Genomic DNA, 23,852 nt, shown 5'->3' with positions numbered 1-23,852 from the left:
GTAGAGACGGGGTTTCACCGTGTTAGCCAGGATGGTCTCGATCTCCTGACCTTGTGATCCGCCCGTCTCAGCCTCCCAAAGTGCTGGGATTACAGGCTTGAGCCACCGCGCCCGGCATCTCTGTCTTTTTTTTACTGTGTCCTTGGACCTGGTGCTTCTTTGGTTCATTTTCCCCCCCAAATAAATCTTATCTCCTCTGGGGATTGGGGAAGAGTATCACCTGGCTGGGTAGAATGGAGGGACTCGGGAACACTACTACATAAATTCAATCAATTTTTTTGTTTTTAGCTTCGTGGCCTCATTGTGCCTGCTCTGGTATCTGATGTCTTAAATTCCTGATCCTTTCTGATTTTTGCTATGTGAATTTGCTTTTCTCTTGGAATTCTCTACAGTTGCCTGATAATAAGCTTTCTTACCTCTAAATCCTCCATGTGTTTTTCATTTGCCAAAAGTTTGTTGACATATCTTATGTTCCTGTTGTTTTCTAGTCTCTACCCTTTCAAATTTATACTTTTTAATTTCTTTAATCTTATTTTGGTATTTTTTAAAACAAGATAGCAAGATAGTAAAAGGTCATCTTAATTTAAATGGTTGTTTGTGTGTAAAGAACATTCTTAAATGATTAAGGGTGAAAACAAGAAAGAAATTAAAAGCCAAGAAATAAAATTATTATTCAATTATGTACATCTTTCTTAACATGGATATATGTGTGTATATATTATATATATATAAAAAATATACACACATATATATGTGGATATCTATTTTATATATATAAAATGGATATATGTATATATTTTATGTATAAATGGTATCATGTACATGTTTGAATTTATATGTGTGTACAGATATACCTTATGTACATCTGTATTATGTTTGTATTTAAATGTATGTTTGTATTTATATATATAGATACATGTACATATTTATACTTTCATAATCATTTAAAGCTGGAAAGTATCATGGTAATCTTTTACCTATTGTAGTTTCATTTTTCAAATGAAACTGGCTTAGATATGTTAGTGATTTACTGAAGGCTTCAAAACCAAGTCTTCCCAGTGTTTTGTTAAACTGTAAAATCTTAGACATGTGAACAACTTGGAGGTTCAGAGCAAATTTAAAATCCTTAATTCTGGCTTTAGGTAAATAACTTAAAGTTTTAATTTGAGTCCTAAGAGATTTTTTCAACTGGTATTGTATTGGAATCAGGGAGGGGCTGGCTCACCTGATGCTTCTGAAAGCAAAGCAGTAATTTAACATATTATAAGTTGGCACAAAAGTAATTGTGGTTTTTGCTATTACTTTTAATGGAATATAATTATTAAATATATAAATAATATAGAATTAATATATTAATGTTAATATATTAAATATATAGTTAATACTAAATATATATTATACAGGTATTTAAAATATATTTAATGTTAAATATATAATATGTGTAATGTATATTTAATATATTAAATATATAATATATACTTATTTTATATGTAAAAATATATTCCATTAAAAGTCATGGCAAAAACTGCAATTACTTTTGCACCAACATAATACTTTGTTTGTAGTGATGGTATTTAACTTATTTTGAATAAATATTAAAGATGATATGAGCTTTTATTTATCCTAAGTGACTACAATGAATGGATCTTGTTTTTATATGACTTTGAAAGATAGCTAATAACTATTTTAATAAAAAATAGTATTGCATATGAGAATCTAAAGATTAAAGTAAGACAACTAAGCTTCTTGTCAGCTAAGTTAACTCCTTAATATGAAAGCCTTAGGTTCTATTTGTTTTTTCTGTTCTATACTAAATGTCCATGTTACCATAACTATATAGAAATAGTTTGAAAAATTATATTTTATATTATGAAAATTATATTTCATCACTTAAATATTAATTTTCTTATGTACATATTTTCTTAAATTATCTCAATGGATACCATTATAATAATGCTGTGATGAATATTTTAATGAATATATCCTTTAGATAATTTTTTCGACGTATTTGTGGAAATAGGATTTCTTTGTCAAAAAAGCATCAACATTTTTAGATTATTCAATTGTGTACATATTTCTTAACATGGATATAAATTATATGTGTATGTGTAATATACACATACAAATGTGGATATCTATTATATACTATGTATTATAGATATGATATCTATTATATATCTATTATAGATATGATATCTATTATATAATATCTATATCTTTTTAATTTAAATTATTGTTTTATTGCTTTCTAAAAAGATTATTCTACTACCTTATATAGGTATTAGCAGTGTGTGAAGAGCTGACTGATTTCACGATAACCTCGTCAACTTTAGTACTTTAGTTAATATTTTCTCCCCTAAGTTTCACAAGTGAAATGATAATTATAGTTCATTGTTTCAGTTTGTACTTTGTTGATGACTAATGAGATTTTAGCTATTTAAAGATGTAGAATTTTCTGTTACAAAAAAAATTCAACTCTAAGATAGTAAAATATCTTTTGTCATCAGGGAGTGTGAGAATAAAGGAATAGTTGGTTGATTACTAAAGAAAATGTCATATAATTAATGAGAAATATAACTTAAAATATGAGACAATTGGTATAAAGAACTGTTCTCATGTCTTGTCAAGAAGCAAGGCACATAAACAATTTTACTTTAAATAAGACTTTAAAAAATTTTACAAAGTTTTATAAAAAGTAGTACATTGAGGCCAGAAACGGTGGCTCATGCCTGTAGTCCCAGCACTTTGGAAGGCCATGGGGGAGGATCGCGGGAGCCCAGGACTTCCAGGTTACAGTGAGCTATTATTGTACCACTGCACTCCAACCTGGGATACAGAGGGAGACCCTGTCTCTAAAATAAATAAATGAAATAAAAAATTAGTATATTGCATTTCATCCATTGTGCCACCATGTTAGAAATAATATTCTTCAAACTTATGCTTACAGAAATGGGACGTCGGTCATCAGATACTGAAGAGGAAAGCAGAAGCAAGAGAAAAAAGAAACACCGTAGACGGTCCTCCTCTAGCAGTTCTTCAGATAGTAGAACATACAGCCGAAAGAAAGGAGGAAGGAAATCAAGATCAAAGTCAAGATCCTGGTCCAGAGATCTTCAGCCTCGTTCACATTCTTATGATAGAAGGTGATTTTCATAATTTTAGTTTATACAGTAATGAGGATAACAGTCTTTAAAATTCATGTTTTTGTATTTTTAGTTTTGCTAGATAAAACATTTTTCTTTTACTAGCTATATATTTACGAAAGTCCCAACCCAGAATTTTTTTTTTCCACCAGGTCCAGTCCGTGGGTCTAGTCTTCTCAACCTTTGTCTATTCTTAGTAGGCAAATAGATACAAAGTGGTGTAGTTTTCTTTTTTAATTAAATTAAATTAATTAATTAATTAAATTTCTTTTTTTTTTGCGATGGAGTTTTGCTCTTGTTGTCCAGGCTGGAGTACAATGGCGCGATCTCAGCTCACTGCAGCCTCTGCCTCCCGAGTTCAAGCGATTCTTCTCAGCCTTCCGAGTAGCCGGGATTACAGGCATGTAGCACCACGCCCAGCTAATTTTATATTTTTAGTAGAGACAGGGTTTCACCATGTTGGTCAGGCTGGTGTCGAACTCCTGACCTCAGGTGATCTGCCCTCCTCGGCCTCCCAAAGTGCTGGAATTACAGGCATGAGCCAGTGCGCCTGGACTTAATTTTAAATTTTTTAGAGACAAGATCTTGCTCTGTCACTCGGGCTGGAGTGCAGCGGTGCAGTCATATCTCTTGGACTTAAGGATCCTCCCACCTCAGCTTCCTGAATAGCTGGGACTATAGGCATGTGCCACTATGCCTGGCTAAGTTTTTTTATTTTTATTTTTTGTAGAGACTTGGCCTTGCTGTGTTGCCCAAGCTGGTATTGAATTCTTGGCCTCAAGCGATCCTCCTGCCTCAGCCTCCCAACGTGTTGGGATTACAGGCATGAGCTACTGAGCCTGGCCTTGGTTTAGTTTTCATACCATATAATCTGATGATATTTGGAAAGATTCTAAGACCCCTTAATACCTTAATTAGTAGCTGATCCAATCACTAAGTTACGAATCAGTCATCTGACTGTTCAAGAAAAATAACATTTTAATTTATCTCTATTTGCTTCCAGGAAAGAGTGAGACAGTAAAAATGAAATGATTCTTTAGAATCTAGAAGGTTTTTCCTTAATGCTCATAGTAAAAATTTTTATAGCAATGATCTTTGATTATATTTTATTTCAGACGGAGGCATCGATCAAGCAGTAGCTCTTCTTATGGCTCCAGAAGGAAACGAAGTCGAAGTCGTTCAAGGGGTCGAGGGAAGTCCTATAGAGCTCAGAGGTCTAGGTCGAAAAGCAGAACAAGAAGGTATGCCTTATTAAGTATTTATTGCTTTGTAACAAATTATTCCAAATTTAGCAATGTAAAAGCAACAATCATTTATTTTCTTATAATTATATAATTTTGACTGAGCTTAGCTGGCACTTATTTTTTTCTCACCTGGGGTCATTCATGCAGTTAGTCCTGTGATAGCTTGATAGGAACTGGATGGTCCAATGTGGCCTCACTCATATATCTTGCTTTTGGTTCTGGCTATTGGCCGGGGTGTACATAGCTTCTCATTGTCCAGTAGGCCGGGTTGGGTTCCCTACCAATGCATGTGCATTCCCCAGACATGAGTTTACTAGTATTTTGTTAAGGATTTTTGCATCAGTATTCATCAGGGATTTTGGCTTGTAGTTTTCTTGTAATGTATTTGTCTGTCTTTGGTATCAGAGTAATGCTGGCCTGATAAAATGAGTTTGGAAGTGCTCCCTCCTTTTCAGTTTTTTGGAATATTTTGAAAAGGATTGACATTAATTTCTTTTTAAATGTTTGGTGGAATTATGCAATGAAGCTATCTGCTCCTGGGCTTTTCTTTGTTAGAAGGTTTTTGCTTACCGATTCAATCTCCTTATTATTTATAGGTCTGTTAAGATTTTCTCTTCCTTCATGATTTAGTCTTGGTAGGTGGTATGTTTCTAGGAATTTATCCACTTCTTCTAGGTTATCCAGTTTATTAGCATTCTTAGTAGTTTATAATCCTTTCGATTTTTGTGGCGTCAGTTGTAATGTCTGCTATTTCATTTCTGATTTTAGGTAGACTTCTTGGTAATTTAGGCTTCTGGCAATTTTTCTTTTTCTTTTTTTTATGGAAATGAGGTGTTATGCTGTCACCCAGGCGTGGGCGTGTTGGTGCAGTCAGCTCACTGCAGCCTCAAACTCCTGGGGTCAATAATCTTCTCGCCTCAGTCTCCTAAGTGGCTAGAACTACAAGCATACACCACTAGGCCTGGCTGACTTTTTAAAATATGTTTTGTAGAAGTCAATCTTACCATATTGCCCAGGCTAGTCTCCAACTCCTGGTGTCAACTGGTCCTCCCACCGTATCCTCCCAAAGTGCTGGCATTATAGGCATGATCTACCTTGCCTGCCCTCAGTTTTTCTTAATCCAAGTAAGTACTTGTTAATTTTGTTGTTGTTTTTCAAAAAACTCTTAGTTTTGTTGATTTTTTTTCTAAAGTTTTTCTGCTTTTCTATTCTCTATTTTATTTATTTTTTCTCTAATCATTTTTATTTTCTTTATTTGGATAAATTTTGGTTTAATTTGTTCTTTATTTATTTATTCGCTGAAGTATAAAGTTAGATTGATGTGAGACTTCTTTTTTTCCTAAATGTAGGTGTTCATGCTAAAACTTTCCTCAGTATTGCTTTTGCTGTTTCTTTTAAGTTTTACTATGTATGTTTGTGTTTTCATTTGTCTAAAGATATTTTCTAATTTCTCTTATGATTTCTTCTTTGATGTATTTGGTTGTTCAAGAGTGTGTAGTTTAATTTCTGCATATTTGTGGATTTTCTGATTTTTCTGCTGCTGTTGATGTCTAGTTTCATTTCTTTATGTTTCGAAAAGATACTTGCTATGGTTTTGGTCTTATTAAATTTATTAAGAGTTGTTTTGTGGCCTAACATGAAATCTATACTGGAGAATGTTACATGTACACTTGAGAAGAATGCATATTTTGCTACTGTTGTGTGAAGTGTTCTGTGTATGTATGTTAGGTCTAATTCATCTGTGGTGTTGTTCAAGTCCTCTTACCTTATGTCTTATTTTTCTATCCATTATTGAAAGTGGAGTATTGAAATGTCCTACTATTACAATGTTACTAAATATTTCTCCCTTCCATTTTGGCAATGTTTTCTTTATATATTTGGGTGCTCTAGCGTTAGGTGCATATAGATATTTATAATTGTTATATATTCCAGAATAATGACCCATTTATCGTTATATAATTATCTTTTTTTCTTGTGACAGTCTTTGACTTAAAGTCTATTTTGTCTTATATAAGTATGGCCACTTCTGCTCTTTTTTGGTACCATTTGTATGGATCATCTTTTTCAGTATATGTGTGTCTTTACGTCTAAGGCACATCTTTTGTAAACAACATATACTGTAATTGTATCTTGTGTGTATGATTGTGTGTTTTGAAAAATTCATTCAGCTAATCTGTGTTTTGTTTGGAGAGTTTAATCCAGTTACATTTACAGTAATTACTGATGGGGAAGGACTTACTATTGCCATTTTGTTAATTGTTTTCCGCCTTATAGCTGTTTTGTCTCTCATGTCTCCTGCTGCCTTCCTTTTTGTTTTGTTGATTTTTGTATTGACATGCTTTGATTTTTGTTCTCATTTTATTTTGTGTATGTTCTGTAGGTATTTTCTTTGTGGTTGCCATGAGGCTTACACAAAACATTATCTATTTTAAGTTGGTAATAACCTTTGATTGTATACAGAGATACTATTGTATATTTCTCCACTTCTATTTTATGTTATTGATATCATAGTTTACATCTTGTTGTGTCCATTAATATAGTTTATAGTTACTGCTATTTTTTATGCTGTCATATTTTCAATTCTATATCTGAATTAAAAATGTTTTACATACCACCATTACAGTGTTACCGTACTCCTTACTTGTGTATATAATTACCTTTACCAGTGAGCTTTATGTTTTCATGTACTTTTGTGTTGCTGTCTAGTGTCGTTTCATTTCCACTTGCAAGACTCCTCTTAGTATTTCTTGTAAGGCACGTCTGGTAGTGAAGAACTCCCTTAGCTTCTGTTTATCTGGGAAAGATTTAATTTGTCTCTTGTTCTTATAGAACAGTTTTGCTGGATATAGTATTCTTGATTGACGGGGTTTTTTTTTCTTTCAGCACTTTGAATATATCACCCGATTCCTTTCTGGCTTGTAATGTTTCCACTGTGAAATTGCTGAAATCTTATGAAAGCTCCCTTGTATATGACAACTTACTTTTGCTGCTTTCAAGATTCTCTCTTTGCCTTTAACTTTTGTTAATTTGATTATAATGTGTCTGTGTGGGCCTCTTTTACTTCACCCTTGAAGTGAAAGGATGAAATCATTTGAACTTCTTAAATTTGGGTGCCTATTTGCTTTCTCAGATTTGGGAAATTTTTGGCCATTATGTCTTCAAATAAACTCTCTGTTCATTTCCGTTTCTTCTTCTGTAACTCCACAATAAACTCCCTGTTTTTTTCTCTATCTTCTTCTGTAACTCCCATAATATGTATATTGGTCTGTTTTATGATGTCTTATAGTCCCTTAGACACTTTTCCTTCACTTTTCTTTATTCTTTTTCCTTTTGCTTCCCTAACTCAATAATTTTAAATTGACCTTTCTTTGTGTTTTCTGATTTTGTTCTTCTGCTTGACTACATTTGCTATTGAACCTCTCTAGTGAATTTTTCAATTCAGTTATTGTATTCTTCAGCGTTAGCATTTTTGCTTTTTTTAATGTAATTTCTCTTCATTGATAGTCTTGTTTTTGTTTTTACTTTGTTCTCTTGACTTCGTTTAGTTGTGCATCTGTGTTCTTTTTTGGATCATTGAGCTTTAAGACAACTATTTTCATTTATTTGTCAGGTAATTTACAGATCTCAGTTTCTTTGAGATTGGTTTCTGGCAATTTATTTGGTTCCTTGGATTGGGCTAGGTTTCCTTCTTTCTTTGACTGCCTTGTGATTTTTTTTTTTTTTTTTTTTTTTGGCTGAGTTTTATGCAGTTTTAAAAAACAGCTGCCTTTCCTAGTCTTTATGGACTGGCTTCTTACAGGGAACGTCCTTCACCAATTAGCTTTTTTCAATGTACGCCAGCTTCCTCATCAGCACTCTTTAGCAGGTGAGAGATACCATTCCCTCTGGTAGCTCTCCAAAATGCTGGAATATTTGAAGCATGTACTTCACTCTTCTCTCTCACTTCTGATGAAGAAATAAGTTGGATGACTTTTCCCGATCGTCCTGAGTCATCCCAGTCTCTGTCTTTGGTACTGCTGGCCCTCTGGTGCCACAGCATCTGTTTCTGTTCTCTTTTGCTTTTGTTGGCACACAGATATTTAACCTATGCTGTTTCCATTAGTGCTCCAGGCAAGACAGAAACCCATCCCTTGGGTGGCCCTCAGAAAAGTCAGAATGTTGGACTTATGTTCCATGCTTCTATTTTCCCCAATCCGTTACCCCAAAAGCCATGAGCTGAACTGAGGTTTGCTGACCTTAGAGAGAATCAGGTAAAGTAAAATGGTTCTTACTTATTTCAGTGAGGCTGTACTTGGCTTTGAGCTCACCTGGAGTACTGCAACTTCTTAACTGTTTTTTGAAGTTCTATACAGGTATTTTGGTTTGTATATTATTGTTTTATCAGTGTCTTTCTTGGGGAATGAGGGCTGGGATATCCTATTCTGCCATCCTGCCATCGTCATTCTCAAGTAAACTTTTTTTTTGTTTCTTACAGGCTTTTTCTAACCTTTATTTTAAACTAATTTTAGACTAACAGAAAAGCTGCAAAAAATAATACAGAATTTCCTTATACCCCTCATATCACCTCACCTGGTACAATAATCAAAAGCAGGACTTTAACATTGATACAGTTCTAGTAACTCGGCTATAAATCTTATCAGTTTTCTCATAACATTCTTTTTCTGCTCCAGGATCCAATCCAGGATTCTATATTGCATTTCGTTGTTAATCTCTTCTTAGTCTCCTCCAGTCTATGAGACTTCTTCATCCAAAGATGAGTCTATGTTTGTCTTTCATGACTTTGACACTTTTGAGGAATAATGGCGTTTATTTTGTAGTTTGTCCCTCAACCTGAGTTTGTGTGATGTTTTCTCATGATTAGAGTGAGCTATGCTTTTTTGGCAAGAATACAAGAGAAATGACATCGTGTACTTCTTATTGCATCATATCAAGGGGTGTGTGATACTGCTATGTCATAGTGGTGTTAACCTTGATCATGTAGTTAGTGGTGTTAACCTTGATCATGTAGGGTGCCAGGTTTCGCCTGTAAAGTTACTATCTTTCCTTTTGTAGTTGATATCTTGGAAGAGATATTTTCTAACTATAAATATTCTGTGCTTCTCCTCAACCTTTCACTTACTAGCTTTAGCATCTCTCAGTGGTTTTCTTCTATAGCAGTTACTTTGGGGTTTGCCTGATGATTCAGATTAATTTTTGTGTATCGTATGAGATAGGGGGTTAGGTTCAATTATTTTCTTCATATGGAGATCTAGCACCATTTCCTTCCTTCCTTCCTTCCTTCCTTCCTTCCTTCCTTCCTTCCTTCCTTCCTTCCTTCCTTCCTTCCGACCGAGTCTCTCTCTGTCGCTGAGGCTAGAGTGCAGTGGCACAATTCTCAGCTCACTGCAACCTCTGTCTCCTGGGTTCAAGCGATTCTTGTGCCTCAGCCTCCTGAGTAGCTGGCATTACAGGTGCCTACCACCACGCCCAGCTAATTTTTGTAATTTTAGGAGAGATGGGCTTTCACCATGTTGGCCAGGTTGGTCTTGAACTCCTGACCTCAAGTGATCCGCCCGCCTTGGCCTCCCAAAGTGCTGGAATTACAAACCTGAGCCACCGCGCCTGGCTGGTCTATTTTCTTACTGAGTAGTCTTGGTACCTCTGTCGAAAACCAACTAACTGTATGAATGTGACTCTGTTTCTGGATTGTTTATTTGGTTCCATTCCTTTGTCTGTTTTTATACTAGTCTTACACGATTTTGATTACTTTGGTTCTACAGTAAGTCTTAAAGTTAGATGTTATTGTTTACATTTCATATAAATTTTAGAATCAACTTGACAATTTTGTCAAAAGCGTGCTGGAATTTTGATTGGGTGTTTATCGAATCAGTAGACTAGGAGTATTGACATCATAGAATGTTTCAATTTGTGAACATGTTGTATCTCTCCATTTATTTTGCTTTTCTTTAGTTTCTCAAACAGTATTATGTAGTTTTCATTATAGTGGTTTTACACATTGTCACAGACAGGGCACCTGTGACAAGATATTGTGTGACATAAATTTCTTACAGTTCTGGAGCCTGGGAGGTTAGAGATAAGGGTGACAGCATGGTCTAGTTCTGGTGAGGTCCCTCTTTTAGGTTGACAGATGGCTGTCTTCTTCTTGTGTCCCATGTTACATTTTGGAGAGCATAGAGAGGAAGCAAATTTTCTCTTATCTCTTCTCAGAAGGCTATGAATCCTACCTATCACAAGGGCTCCACTCTCATGACCTAATTACCTCCCACCAGACCCATCTTCAAATACCATCACATTGGTCAGTAGGGTTTCAGCATATGAATTTTTGAGGACACAAACATTCAGTCTATAGCGTACATATTTTATTAAATTTATTTCCATATTTTTTGACACTATTGAAAATGGAATTATTTTAACATTTTATTTTCCAATTATTTGTTGAGTACAGGTTGAATATTCCTTATCTGAAATACTCGGGACCTAAAGTGTTTTGGATTTTGGATTTTTTCAGATTTTGTAATATTTACATATACATAATGAGATATCTTAGGGATAACACCCACATCTAAACACAAAATTTATGTTTCATATATACCTTATACATATAGCCTGAATAATTTTAAACAGTATTTTAAATTATTTTGTGTATGAGACAAAGTTTGTGTACATTAAACCATCAGAAAGCAAAGGTATCAGATACGGGTTTTCCACTTACGGCATCATTTTGGCACTCAGAAAGTTTCAGAGTTTGGAGTATTTTGGATTTTTGGATTAGTGTATATAGAAATATGAGTAATTTTGTACATGTAATGTTTTGTACCTTTTATATTTTACGTATTTTATATGTTTAGTTTGTATCCTGTAACCTTTCTACTCTTATTAGTCATAGAAGATATTTTCAAGATAGCTTAAGATTTTCCATGAAGACAATTAATTACCTGAAAAATGAGTCTTACATCTTGTTAGAATTGTTTGCTATTTCTGTAGTTTTCTCGGGTCATTGCAGTGTCTAGGTTCTACTATGCTGAAGAAAAGTGATGAGCGTGGGCAAACTTGCCTTTTTTCCTATCTTAGGAGGAAAGTATTCAGTCTTTGGCTTTTAAATATATGTTAACTGTAAGTTTCTTGTGGTTGCCTTTTATACAACTGAAGAAGAATACCACCATATTTCTTATTTGCTGGGAATTTTTAGTAGCAATCACTGTTGGTTTTTGTTAAAATCTTTTTCTTTAGTGGGATGATTATGGTTTATTTTTGAATACATTTTCATCTTTTTGTGTTGTCACTTATCTCTTGATTTTTTGTCTGACTTTGTTAGTCATTTCTGTGTACTGAAGACCCCTGGTCAGCGTGATTTTCATTTTATTGCCTAATGTGGAATTGAAGTAATGTGGATGTGTTCATTTTGTACCATATCCAAAACACCCATTGTGTGTGGGTGGCATTGAGGGATTTGAAGTGACAGATATACTCATGAACTTGGTACTCCCAGACAGATATTTCCTGTTGCTCTTTACTCTCCGGGTTCTTTTGCATGAATATTTTTTCTTTCATAGTGGTGTACTTTGCTTTTGATTCAAGACGTCAAATTGAAGACATTTTGCGAATATGACATGAGGTAATTGTTGCCTCAGATGATTTCTTGAAACTGTACACCTGTAGACTACAAGTGTAAAGGGTGTTAGGGAAGAGATCAATTATTATATATTAGAGAAAATTAGGAAAATTTTTGTTAATAATGTATTAGAAGTAGAACAAGTAACAGATATTTATTAATTTGAAAAAGTAATATAATTTTAGAAAATGCACTTACCTAGTAAAATAATATACATTATACATTGTAAAGGCCAGCATAAATGCTATTGTTTTCGTAAGAAGTCATTTTATTTTATTTTATTTATTCATTTGAGACAGAGTGTTGCTCTGTCACCCGGGCTGGAGTGCAGTGGTGCAATCTTGGCTAACTGTAGCCTCTACCTTCTTCACTCAAGGGATCCTCCTATCTCAACCTCCTGAGTAGCTGGGACTACAGGTGCACATCACCACACGCAACTAATTTTTGTAGTTTTTGTGGAGTTGCGGTTTCACCATGTTGCCCAGGCTGGTCTCAAATTCCTGAGCTCAAGCGATCCCCCTGCCTTGGCCTCATGAAATGCAGGGGTTACAGGTATCTGCCACCCTGCCCGGCCAAGAAATCATTTTAATTATTATTTCTTTGTATTACATAGTAGAACATACTTGTGAATTTATTTCTCTTTTATCATATTTTAGTGGTTTAACAGACTTTTAAAAAAGGCTTAATTATCATTTCTTCATGCTTTTATCTGAGGAACAAAGGACAGCATGTCTGATGATATTTTTCTGGTACCCTTTTCTCAATTATTGGGTAGAAAGATTGGACTACATTTTAACAATGTAGTATTCTTTATGTTATTCTTAACTTGAAAAATGCTGAGTGTTTTGAACTTAAAAATTAGGTTTGCCTCTTTAAAATTGCAAGATTGCTATTCCTTTCTTGTGACAGTGACCACGTGATCCCTATTCACATAACATCTAAGTAGTAAATATCTGAGAATCACAATTAATTTTATACTGGATGAGTTATCCTTTCCTTGTTTTTGTAGTTTTTCCTTTTCTCAAATATTACAATTATTGCATTGCACTATTAAATTTTACAGCTATTTTCTAATCAATGAACAAAGTCAGATCCCCTTCAGAATTCATTTATTGGTAATCCTTCAATTTGTCCGTGAACAGGAAGAAATCTTTGGCAACTCTATTAGAAAATTATTGAGTATATAGGCCCAGTGTGTTGGGATCAGCCTAGAAATAGACTTAAATGTAGTTGTGTTCTTGAAAATCCTCTAGTTTTGAGATAAGCGTAGACTTTGACTTCTGGAATGAACGGATATCTAGAAAATAGAAGATGAAGTAAGAAGAGAATTTCTTTAAGGAAAATATGAATGTTACATTTATTCTAACTCATTTTTATTGTGAATGTATTGAATGTCCCTTTCATATCCAAATGTAATATGAAAAACTAATTTATTGTTTAAAGTTTAAACTATGCCTAAAACAGTTATTGAATTTTAAATTGGGGATCACTTTAATGAAAACATTTTAATATCTAATTATGAAAATTATAGAAATGATACAGTTGATTTTCTATTTTTATTTTATTCTTTTATTAACCTATTGATCTTTATTTTGTCTTGTATCTGAAAATGAGAATAAAATATGTGCTTAGAGAGCAATTATTTATTTTATTGAGGACATATCTTGAAAGTCAAGAAGTGAAGCTGCTTGGTAATGCTATAAATTTAAAACTGTCCTACAGCAAGACAGTATGATGCAAATATGACTAAATAAGATCACAAACTGAATTTCAGTGAAACAACCAAGATTTACATTAAATTAGGAATTTTAAAACAGATTTAGTTTGTTTTACTGAGCATTTGCTTAATAACATTTTGCCTTCTTGCAATCTTTTTAAAGACAATAATTCGTCTGTGAAATGCAGGCATATCTTCAGTAGAAAAATTGAAAGCAACAGCTCACTTTCTGAAACCACACATATAGCGATATAAAGAAATATTTCAGCTCTACAAAATTTAATAAATCATCCCATTTCCTAATTTGATCATATTAGATGCTGATGTGGAAGAAGCATTTCAAATACCATCTTCTCATTAATATACATCAGTCTGGGGAATAGAATGGAATACTTATGCAGAGATGTCACAGTTACTGTTTCTTAGTTTACTAAGTGGAACAGGTTGAAGTGATTCTGGGTGCTATTTGTCAATGTCTTGTTAAAATGGTTTGGGTCGAGTTATGGAGTCCAGAAAGACGGCGGCTGATAAATCAAAAGTGGATTGAGTGGACAGGAGGCAGTGATTGATACTGTGACAGGATATGAAGAAAGGAACCTTGATACAAGCATGCATGATATTGAATATGAGAAAGAAAATGGCCCTGGAGTATGGATATTATTCAAGGAAATGAGAATAATGATAGCCTGAAAATATTGCTGAGTGAAGATTAGGATAGTTCTTATTAGAGCATAATACTTTACTAGGATGGTAGGGATGAAATTATGTAAATATTTATGGGAGAAGAATATTATAACCTATGACTGAAGACTCTTTAATGATTATTTATCATTTAAAGTAGTTTTAGCTTCGTTTTTTCCTAGCTAATTATTATGCCATGTATTTATAAGCATCCTAACTAGTAAATTAAACACATTTTTTTCTTTTAGATTATTTCAAAGATCATCTACCTTTATAACGTGCTTTTATACAGTAATAGTATTCAGAGACTAAACCTGTGTAAATAGTGTTTTACTATCAGTTGGTTTTGACTTAGAAAATTACATTGTTAACTTGAAGTGAAAAATCTTCATGGCATCGTTTGCATCCTTTAGATTAGTCATTTTGAATGGCAAATGAAAGATCCCTGCCAGATGAGCCATTTCACAAAGATCAAGGCTATATATACTGAATATTCTTTTGCGGAATTTATCAGTGAAATGTTAGTTGATGTCACGGAGTTCTTGGTGGGAATCTTTTGATTAGTCTGACTTTTGTCCTTGGCAATGTGTAACTAGGAAGAACTTTCTTTTGCTCTCTCACTCTAAGAGTTCTATATCTAACACTGGCAGAAAAAGAGGTTCTTTGGAAAGGTATTCAATTAACTTTTAATTATATAGTCTATGAGAGACAAAGAGATGTGGAGTTGTCACATAATTGTAACCATAATATTTGATTTTTATGTAGTGTCTTGTCATCTTAAGTACTTAACACTATAGCACAATTTTTGTTAAGTGTGTAAAACATTTGAAATGAAGCACTGTGAAATATTTACCCAGGTGACTTACATCAGTAGTGATTATTGATAATTTTTTTCTAGCTTTTAATAAAGATTCTGGTAAATGTGCATAATACCCCTAAATTCCTTAAAACTAATTTAATTACATAAAAGTTGTTATTTTTGGTTTATCACCTCAATATTTGATGAACCAAAATACTGTACCAGCTAAATAACATAATATTTGAACTTAGTGTAAGTTCTTAACTGTGCTGTTTACTGCCACATGTTGTTTTGTGAGGCTCAGAATATGTTTTGAATATTAGCAGAAGAAAAATAGTCATTTCCAAATTATGGTGTATTTTTTTTTTTTTTTGAGACAGAATCTTGCTTTGTCACCCAGGCTAGAGTGCAGTGGCGTGACCTCAGCTCACTACAACCTTCATCTCCTGGGTTCAAGTGATTCTCCTGCCTCAGCCTCCCAAGTAGCTGGGATTACAGGCATGTACCACCACACCCAGCTATTTTTTAGTAGAGATGGGGTTTCACCATGTTGGCCAGGCTGGTCTTGATCTCCTGACCTCAAGTGATCTGCCCGCCTTGACCTCCCAAAGTGCTGGGATTATAGGCATGAGCCGCCGCGCCTGGCCTGTAGTGTAAATTTTTAATTTTTTTTTTTTTTTTTCCTGGAGTTTTCCCTCCCATTTTTTTCTTTACATGGTAGCCAAAATGCAATGCAAAATGCAAATCTGATAGGACCTCCTTTATTTCAGTGGTTTAAAATAAAACCCAAAACGTTGACAAGGCTTCAAGTCCCTTTGTGATCTGACTCCTTCCTGCCTTTTTAATCACATCTTTCCAATGCTAGTCATACTTGTAGTGTTTAAACAGTTTTCTTTTCCCGTCTAAGGACCCTTGGACATGTGGTTGGTTGCCTTTGCTCAAAATGTACTTTTCTCCCACTCATGATCTCTAATTAATCTTTTAGGTCTTTACTTAAAAGATATTTCCTTAGGCTGGGTGTGGTGGCTCACACCTGTAATCCCAGCACTTTGGGAGGCTGAGGCGGGCCGATCACCTGAGAGTTCGAGATCAGCCCGACCAACTTGGAGAAACCCCATCTCTACTAAAAACACAAAATTAGCCAGGTGTGGTGGCAGGTACCTGTAATCCCAGCTACTGAGGCTGAGGCAGGAGAATCACTTGAAGCTGGGAGGCGGAGGTTGTGGTGAGCCAAGATCATGCCATTGCACTCCAGCTTGGGCAACAAGCACGAAACTGTTTCAAAAAAAAAAAAAAAAGACATTTCGTTGGAGGGCCTTCTCTGTTCATCTGGACATAGATATTTTCTCCCATTATACACAGTACTTATAGCTTATAACCCAGGATTGCATGGTAAAGCAGAGCCTACTTTGTCAAGGAAACATGGATATGCACGCTCTTACTCATTTTCAACTCATAGATTGAGCTGTAAGCTTGATCATAATCACTCCCCACTTAATTTTCATTTCTACCATGTAGAAACTAATTTTAAATTACAGGAGGTGGCATTAAAGACAAATTAGAGATAGCATGGAAAGAGCTCTGAATCAGCCTGAGTCTCAGTATCTTCATCTATAAAGTATTATACTCATTCTAGTTCTAATTTGATTCTAAATTACATGATATGTTTCATAATGTATATTATTTAAATTATTTTAAAATATCATTTTTAAGTTTTTTTTTTTTAAACTAATTAGATGTACCTACTATTTTGCCATGTTACCGTGCTCTAAAAGAGTTATAATTAAATCCACTAAAAGCATCTGAACAATTATATTGATGCTATTACTTACTTGGTAAGCTTCTACTTGCTTCCCTGCAGAGCTCGTTTGCACTGAGCTAAATTCTTATTCTGTTGTGTATTTGTATTGAAAATGCTTTTTGTATGTGAGTTTTTGTTTATCTGATTTATAGCTTTCAGAGGTGGCTGTGAGGTCTTATAGAGGTACAGAATTTTTAGGGCTAAAAGGTTATTTTATACTATTTCTTTAAGGTGAGGAAGCTAAGACTAGAGAAGATAAGGTGAGCAAGTAATGCAGGCAGAAATGGTTCCCTTCAGTGTGTGGTGACTTTATGGCTTTTCTTTTTGCACAGTGTTGTTTCTTTTTTTTCTTTTCCCCCTCCAGTTTTTCAATGGGTGTGGAGATCATGCAGGATCAATAGAGAAAATGAGAAAATTATGGACGAGCAAAACTGGGCAACATTGTTCTTGGACAGGTAGTCTGAAAGTGAGCCATTTGCTTGAGATAATAAGCTGAGTTTGTAAAATGGGTCACACATATAAGTACAAGAGGTTATCAATTCAAGTCCTAAAAATCTGTTCTTGTAAGGACACTGTTAAATAAATGTGTGTTTCTATCATTCTTTCATTTACCTGAGGTAGTCCATTTTAATAAAATGTATCCAAAATAAAGAAGCCCAGACCATGGGTCTAACCATGCATGCAGTTAACTTTTATTCAGGTCACTATTTATTTTCATTATTTCCTCGACTGGAATGAGCAGCGCTTTTACATTGACATGCAAAACATATGGATTTTTGATGATTAAACCAATTGAATTAGTAAGCTCATTTAAAAAATTGGGTACTGTCCCCTCCCCTCACTTTCTACTTCTCAGTCAAGTTGCTTTAATTAGGATTTTAATATAACATGTAATCTGAATTTGGCAAAAAGTGAACTGTTAAGTATTGTTTAGAAATCAACAAATTTTTGAATAAAAGATTCAGTGATTAATATTGAATAAAAGGTTTTATGGAGATCTATAATACTGAGCCAATTAAAAATATATATATTTTTTATATATATATATAAACACTATTCTTTTGCTATTTTGCTTTAAGATGATGTTCTTGCAGTTTTTAGGTATTTTAAATCAGTTTTAAGGCTTTAAAGTCAAAATTCATTGTTTAGAGCCAAAAGGAATATTGTAAAAATTGATTAGTTGACCTTATTTCCAAAAATTAGTAGATTCAGAATACTGAAATTCTTAGTTGGCAGAAGAACTCTATTGTCTAGTGAGAAAATAGATGACTTTTTTTTTTTTTTTTTTTTTTTTTGAGACGGAGTCTTGCACCTGTCGCCCAGGCTGGAGTCCAGTGGCACAATCGCGGCTCACTGCAGCCTCTGCTTCCTGGGTTGAAGCGATTCTCCTGCCTCAGCCTCCGGAGTAGCTGGGATTACAGGCACCTGCCGCCATGCCTGGCTAATTTTTGTATTTTTCATGGAGACGGGGTTTCGCCATGTTAACCAGGCTGGTCTCAAATTCCTGACCTCGTGATCCTCCTGCCTCAGCCTCCCAAAGTGCTGATTACAGGCTTGAGCCACTGTGCCCAGTCCTAGATGACTTTTTCATAGGCGTTTTCTCCCCCAGCTTTTTAACTGCAGTGCCATTTTAGTTCTTCACGTCTTGACTCACATTGGAGCCCTTTGTTGCCCAGATGCAACTAGGGACCAGATTTCCACCTTGGATGGCAACCACATTGTGGAGACCTCTATTTGGGGGCTCCTGAATTGACTGAATGTACCCTTTATTGCTTAGCTAAGTTAGAGCTACTTTTCTGTTTTTCAGCTAAGTTTCCATGTTGTGCAGAGAGGGACCATGACCCCAAAGCAGCTGAGTGGATGATCTGTCCATGTTGAATTTCCATGGCTCCTCTTTACTGGTATAGATAACCAGACAGTGACTGCACTTCTTTATGCAATATTTAGCACAGTATCAAGTTGGAGACATTTAATATGTGCTTCTGGTTTAGGTGATTTTGTTTTGGCAGTACTGAATTTCTTGCTATTTCTTGTGCCTCATTTATGCAGAGTGACGGAAAGATTGAGAGAATTCTATGTGGGGTGTGCTTTGTTACCTGGGCAGAGCCCAGCCCAGAGTTTACCAACGTGGCTTGACATAAGCACTACTATTACATTTAACTAACTACTAAGCAGTTTTATTGGGCGGCTCCTTGAATGTGGCGAACACTTAAATGTAGTCCCTGCTCTGAATGAACTTATTGTCATAAGATTTCCTTTTTATTTTTTCTCTATATCTTTGTTTACTTATTCTTTTCCATCATTGTGTTATAACAAACTATAGAAAATAATGTTTCCTGTATTCCATCATGCATGCAGGAGGAAAAGGGTAATTCATTAAGTTAAAATTATTTTCCCCAGCTCATTCTTATGAAATTGCAGAACTGTAGAATCTTGCCAAAAAATTGATAATATTTACTTAAAATATTTAAGTGGTTTAAAAGTAGGTAAACTTGTGTGTTTTATGGTGGTGTTGATTTTAAGTAAATAATTCCTTAATTATGCTGTTTACTTTCATTTTGTTTAGTCTATGTTTCACTCATTGTTTGGTGAGAAAGGGTCTAGATCTATTTATAAATCTGTCTCTTAAAAGATCATCATATTTGTTCTGTTTTCTAAAAACACTGCGTAATATTTGATGAGATTTTCTTCTAGTACTTACAATAATTTTTTGAGAATGAATATTTGATTTTGGCCGGACACAGTTGCTCACACCTGTGATCCCAGCACTTTGGGAGGCTCAGGCAAGCGGATCACCTGAGGTCAGGAGTTCGAGACCAACCTGGCCAACGTGGTGAAACCCCATCTCTACTAAAAATGCAAAAATTAGCTGGGCATGGTGGTGGGCATCTATAATCCCAGCTACTCAGGAGGCTAAGGCAGGGCAGGAGAATCGCTTGAACCTGTGAGGTGGAGGTTGCAATGAGCTGAGATCGTGCCACTGCACTCCAGCCTGGGCGACAGAGCAAGACTTAGTCTTAAAAAAAAAAAAAGTTTTATTTTAATAAGCATGTTTATCTTGTGGATGCTAGCAGCCTACAACTACATCAGGAAGTACAAAGGGTACTATATGAAACTGTGTATTAAATTGTATGTTCCTAATGGTGGTGAACTTCAGTAACTTCTTGTGTGTGTTTAATACTTAGAGTAAACTGCATTCACGGAGACATGAAATTAATAGCTAACAATGCTTTTTACTGAATCCAATTAGTTTTTTTTTTTTTATTTATTTTTTTATTTTTTTATTTTTTTATTTTTTTATTTTTTTTAAAATTTATTTATTATTATTATACTGTAAGTTGTAGGGTACATGTGCATAACGTGCAGGTTTGTTACATATGTATACTTGTGCCTTGTTGGTGTGCTGCACCCATCAACTCGTCATTTACATCAGGTATAACTCCCAATGCAATCCCTCCCCCCGCCCCCCTCCCCATGATAGGCCCCGGTGTGTGATGTTCCCCTTCCCGAGTCCAAGTGATCTCATTGTTCAGTTCCCACCTATGAGTGAGAACATGCGGTGTTTGGTTTTCTGTTCTTGTGATAGTTTGCTAAGAATGATGGATTCCAGCTGCATCCATGTCCCTACAAAGGACACAAACTCATCCTTTTTTATGGCTGCATAGTATTCCATGGTGTATATGTGCCACATTTTCTTAATCCAATCTGTCACTGATGGACATTTGGGTTGATTCCAAGTCTTTGCTATTGTGAATAGTGCTGCAATAAACATACGTGTGCATGTGTCTTTATAGCAGCATAATTTATAATCCTTTGGGTATATCCCCAGTAATGGGATGGCTGGGTCATATGGTACATCTAGTTCTAGATCCTTGAGGAATCGCCATACTGTTTTCCATAATGGTTGAACTAGTTTACAATCCCACCAACAGTGTAAAAGTGTTCCTATTTCTCCACATCCTCTCCAGCACCTGTTGTTTCCTGACTTTTTAATGATCGCCATTCTAACTGGTGTGAGATGGTATCTCATTGTGGTTTTGATTTGCATTTCTCTGATGGCCAGTGATGATGAGCATTTTTTCATGTGTTTGTTGGCTGTATGAATGTCTTCTTTTGAGAAATGTCTATTCATATCCTTTGCCCACTTTTTGATGGGGTTGTTTGTTTTTTTCTTGTAAATTTGTTGGAGTTCTTTGTAGGTTCTGGATATTAGCCCTTTGTCAGATGAGTAGATTGCAAAAATTTTCTCCCATTCTGTAGGTTGCCTGTTCACTCTGATGGTAGTTTCTTTTGCTGTGCAGAAGCTCTTTAGTTTAATGAGATCCCATTTGTCAATTTTGGCTTTTGCTGCCGTTGCTTTTGGTGTTTTAGACATGAAGTCTTTGCCCATGCCTATGTCCTGAATGGTACTACCTAGGTTTTCCTCTAGGATTTTTATGGTATTAGGTCTAACATTTAAGTCTCTAATCCATCTTGAATTAATTTTCGTATAAGGAGTAAGGAAAGGATCCAGTTTCAGCTTTCTACTTACGGCTAGCCAATTTTCCCAGCACCATTTATTAAATAGGGAATCCTTTCCCCATTTCTTGTTTCTCTCAGGTTTGTCAAAGATCAGATGGCTGTAGATGTGTGGTATTATTTCTGAGGACTCTGTTCTGTTCCATTGGTCTATATCTCTGTTTTGGTACCAGTACCATGCTGTTTTGGTTACTGTAGCCTTGTAGTATAGTTTGAAGTCAGGTAGCGTGATGCCTCCAGCTTTGTTCTTTTGACTTAGGATTGTCTTGGAGATGCGGGCTCTTTTTTGGTTCCATATGAACTTTAAAGCAGTTTTTTCCAATTCTGTGAAGAAACTCATTGGTAGCTTGATGGGGATGGCATTGAATCTATAAATTACCTTGGGCAGTATGGCCATTTTCACGATATTGATTCTTCCTATCCATGAGCATGGTATGTTCTTCCATTTGTTTGTGTCCTCTTTTATTTCACTGAGCAGTGGTTTGTAGTTCTCCTTGAAGAGGTCCTTTACATCCCTTGTAAGTTGGATTCCTAGGTATTTTATTCTCTTTGAAGCAATTGTGAATGGAAGTTCATTCATGATTTGGCTCTCTGTTTGTCTGTTACTAGTGTATAAGAATGCTTGTGATTTTTGCACATTAATTTTGTATCCTGAGACTTTGCTGAAGTTGCTTATCAGCTTAAGGAGATTTTGGGCTGAGACAATGGGGTTTTCTAAATATACAATCATGTCATCTGCGAAGAGGGACAATTTGACTTCTTCTTTTCCTAACTGAATACCCTTGATTTCTTTCTCTTGCCTGATTGCCCTACCCAGAACTTCCAACACTATGTTGAATAGGAGTGGTGAGAGAGGGCATCCCTGTCTTGTGCCAGTTTTCAAAGGGAATTTTTCCAGTTTTTGCTCATTCAGTATGATATTGGCTGTGGGTTTGTCATAAATAGCTCTTATTATTTTGAGGTACGTTCCATCAATACCGAATTTATTGAGCGTTTTTAGCATGAAGGGCTGTTGAATTTTGTCAAAAGCCTTCTCTGCATCTATTGAAATAATCATGTGGTTCTTGTCTTTGGTTCTGTTTATATGCTGGATTATGTTTATTGATTTGCGAATGTTGAACCAGCCTTGCATCCCAGGGATGAAGCCCACTTGATCATGGTGGATAAGCTTTTTGATGTGTTGCTGAATCCGGTTTGCCAGTATTTTATTGAGGATTTTTGCATCGATGTTCATCAGGGATATTGGTCTAAAATTCTCTTTTTTTGTTGTATCTCTGCCAGGCTTTGGTATCAGGATGATGTTGGCCTCATAAAATGAGTTAGGGAGGATTCCCTCTTTTTCTATTGATTGGAATAGTTTCAGAAGGAATGGTACCAACTCCTCCTTGTACCTCTGGTAGAATTCAGCTGTGAATCCATCTGGTCCTGGACTTTTTTTGGTTGGTAGGCTATTAATTGTTGCCTCGATTTCAGAGCCTGCTATTGGTCTATTCAGGGATTCAACTTCTTCCTGGTTTAGTCTTGGAAGAGTGTAAGTGTCCAGGAAATTATCCATTTCTTCTAGATTTTCCAGTTTATTTGCGTAGAGGTGTTTATAGTATTCTCTGATGGTAGTTTGTATTTCTGTGGGGTCGGTGGTGATATCCCCTTTATCATTTTTAATTGCGTCGATTTGATTCTTCTCTCTTTTCTTCTTTATTAGTCTTGCTAGTGGTCTGTCAATTTTGTTGATCTTTTCAAAAAACCAACTCCTGGATTCATTGATTTTTTGGAGGGTTTTTTGTGTCTCTATCTCCTTCAGTTCTGCTCTGATCTTAGTTATTTCTAGCCTTCTGCTAGCTTTCGAATGTGTTTGCTCTTGCTTCTCTAGTTCTTTTAATTGCGATGTTAGAGTGTCAATTTTAGATCTTTCCTGCTTTCTCTTGTGGGCATTTAGTGCTATAAATTTCCCTCTACACACTGCTTTAAATGTGTCCCAGAGATTCTGGTATGTTGTATCTTTGTTCTCATTGTTTTCAAAGAACATCTTTATTTCTGCCTTCATTTCGTTATGTACCCAGTAGTCATTCAGGAGCAGGTTGTTCAGTTTCCATGTAGTTGAGCGGTTTTGATTGAGTTTCTTAGTCCTGAGTTCTAGTTTGATTGCACTGTGGTCTGAGAGACAGTTTGTTATAATTTCTGTTCTTGTACATTTGCTGAGGAGTGCTTTACTTCCAATTACGTGGTCAATTTTGGAATAAGTACGATGTGGTGCTGAGAAGAATGTATATTCTGTTGATTTGGGGTGGAGAGTTCTATAGATGTCTATTAGGTCTGCTTGCTGCAGAGATGAGTTCA

At 35.2% G+C, this 23,852-nt stretch overlaps 1 protein-coding gene across 4 annotated transcripts in view; it reads left to right on the top strand.

The window, feature by feature from the left end:
* Nucleotides 1–23,852, top strand: part of RSRC1 (arginine and serine rich coiled-coil 1) — a 421,306-nt gene that overhangs the window by 6,224 nt on the left and 391,230 nt on the right. For all 4 annotated transcript variants that reach the window (XM_025376980.1, XM_025376977.1, XM_025376978.1 and 1 more), the window contains exons 2-3: nucleotides 2,948–3,143; nucleotides 4,259–4,384. In XM_025376980.1, the coding sequence (XP_025232765.1) occupies nucleotides 2,950–3,143; nucleotides 4,259–4,384 (320 nt within the window). In that variant the 5' untranslated portion in view covers nucleotides 2,948–2,949. The remainder of the gene's footprint in view (nucleotides 1–2,947; nucleotides 3,144–4,258; nucleotides 4,385–23,852) is intronic.

The sequence above is a fragment of the Theropithecus gelada genome, chromosome 2 (assembly GCF_003255815.1).
Source record: "Theropithecus gelada isolate Dixy chromosome 2, Tgel_1.0, whole genome shotgun sequence".
NCBI lineage: Eukaryota > Metazoa > Chordata > Mammalia > Primates > Cercopithecidae > Theropithecus > Theropithecus gelada.
The sequence above is the reverse complement of the archived record's forward strand: the minus strand, read 5'-3'. Positions and strand labels throughout refer to the sequence as shown.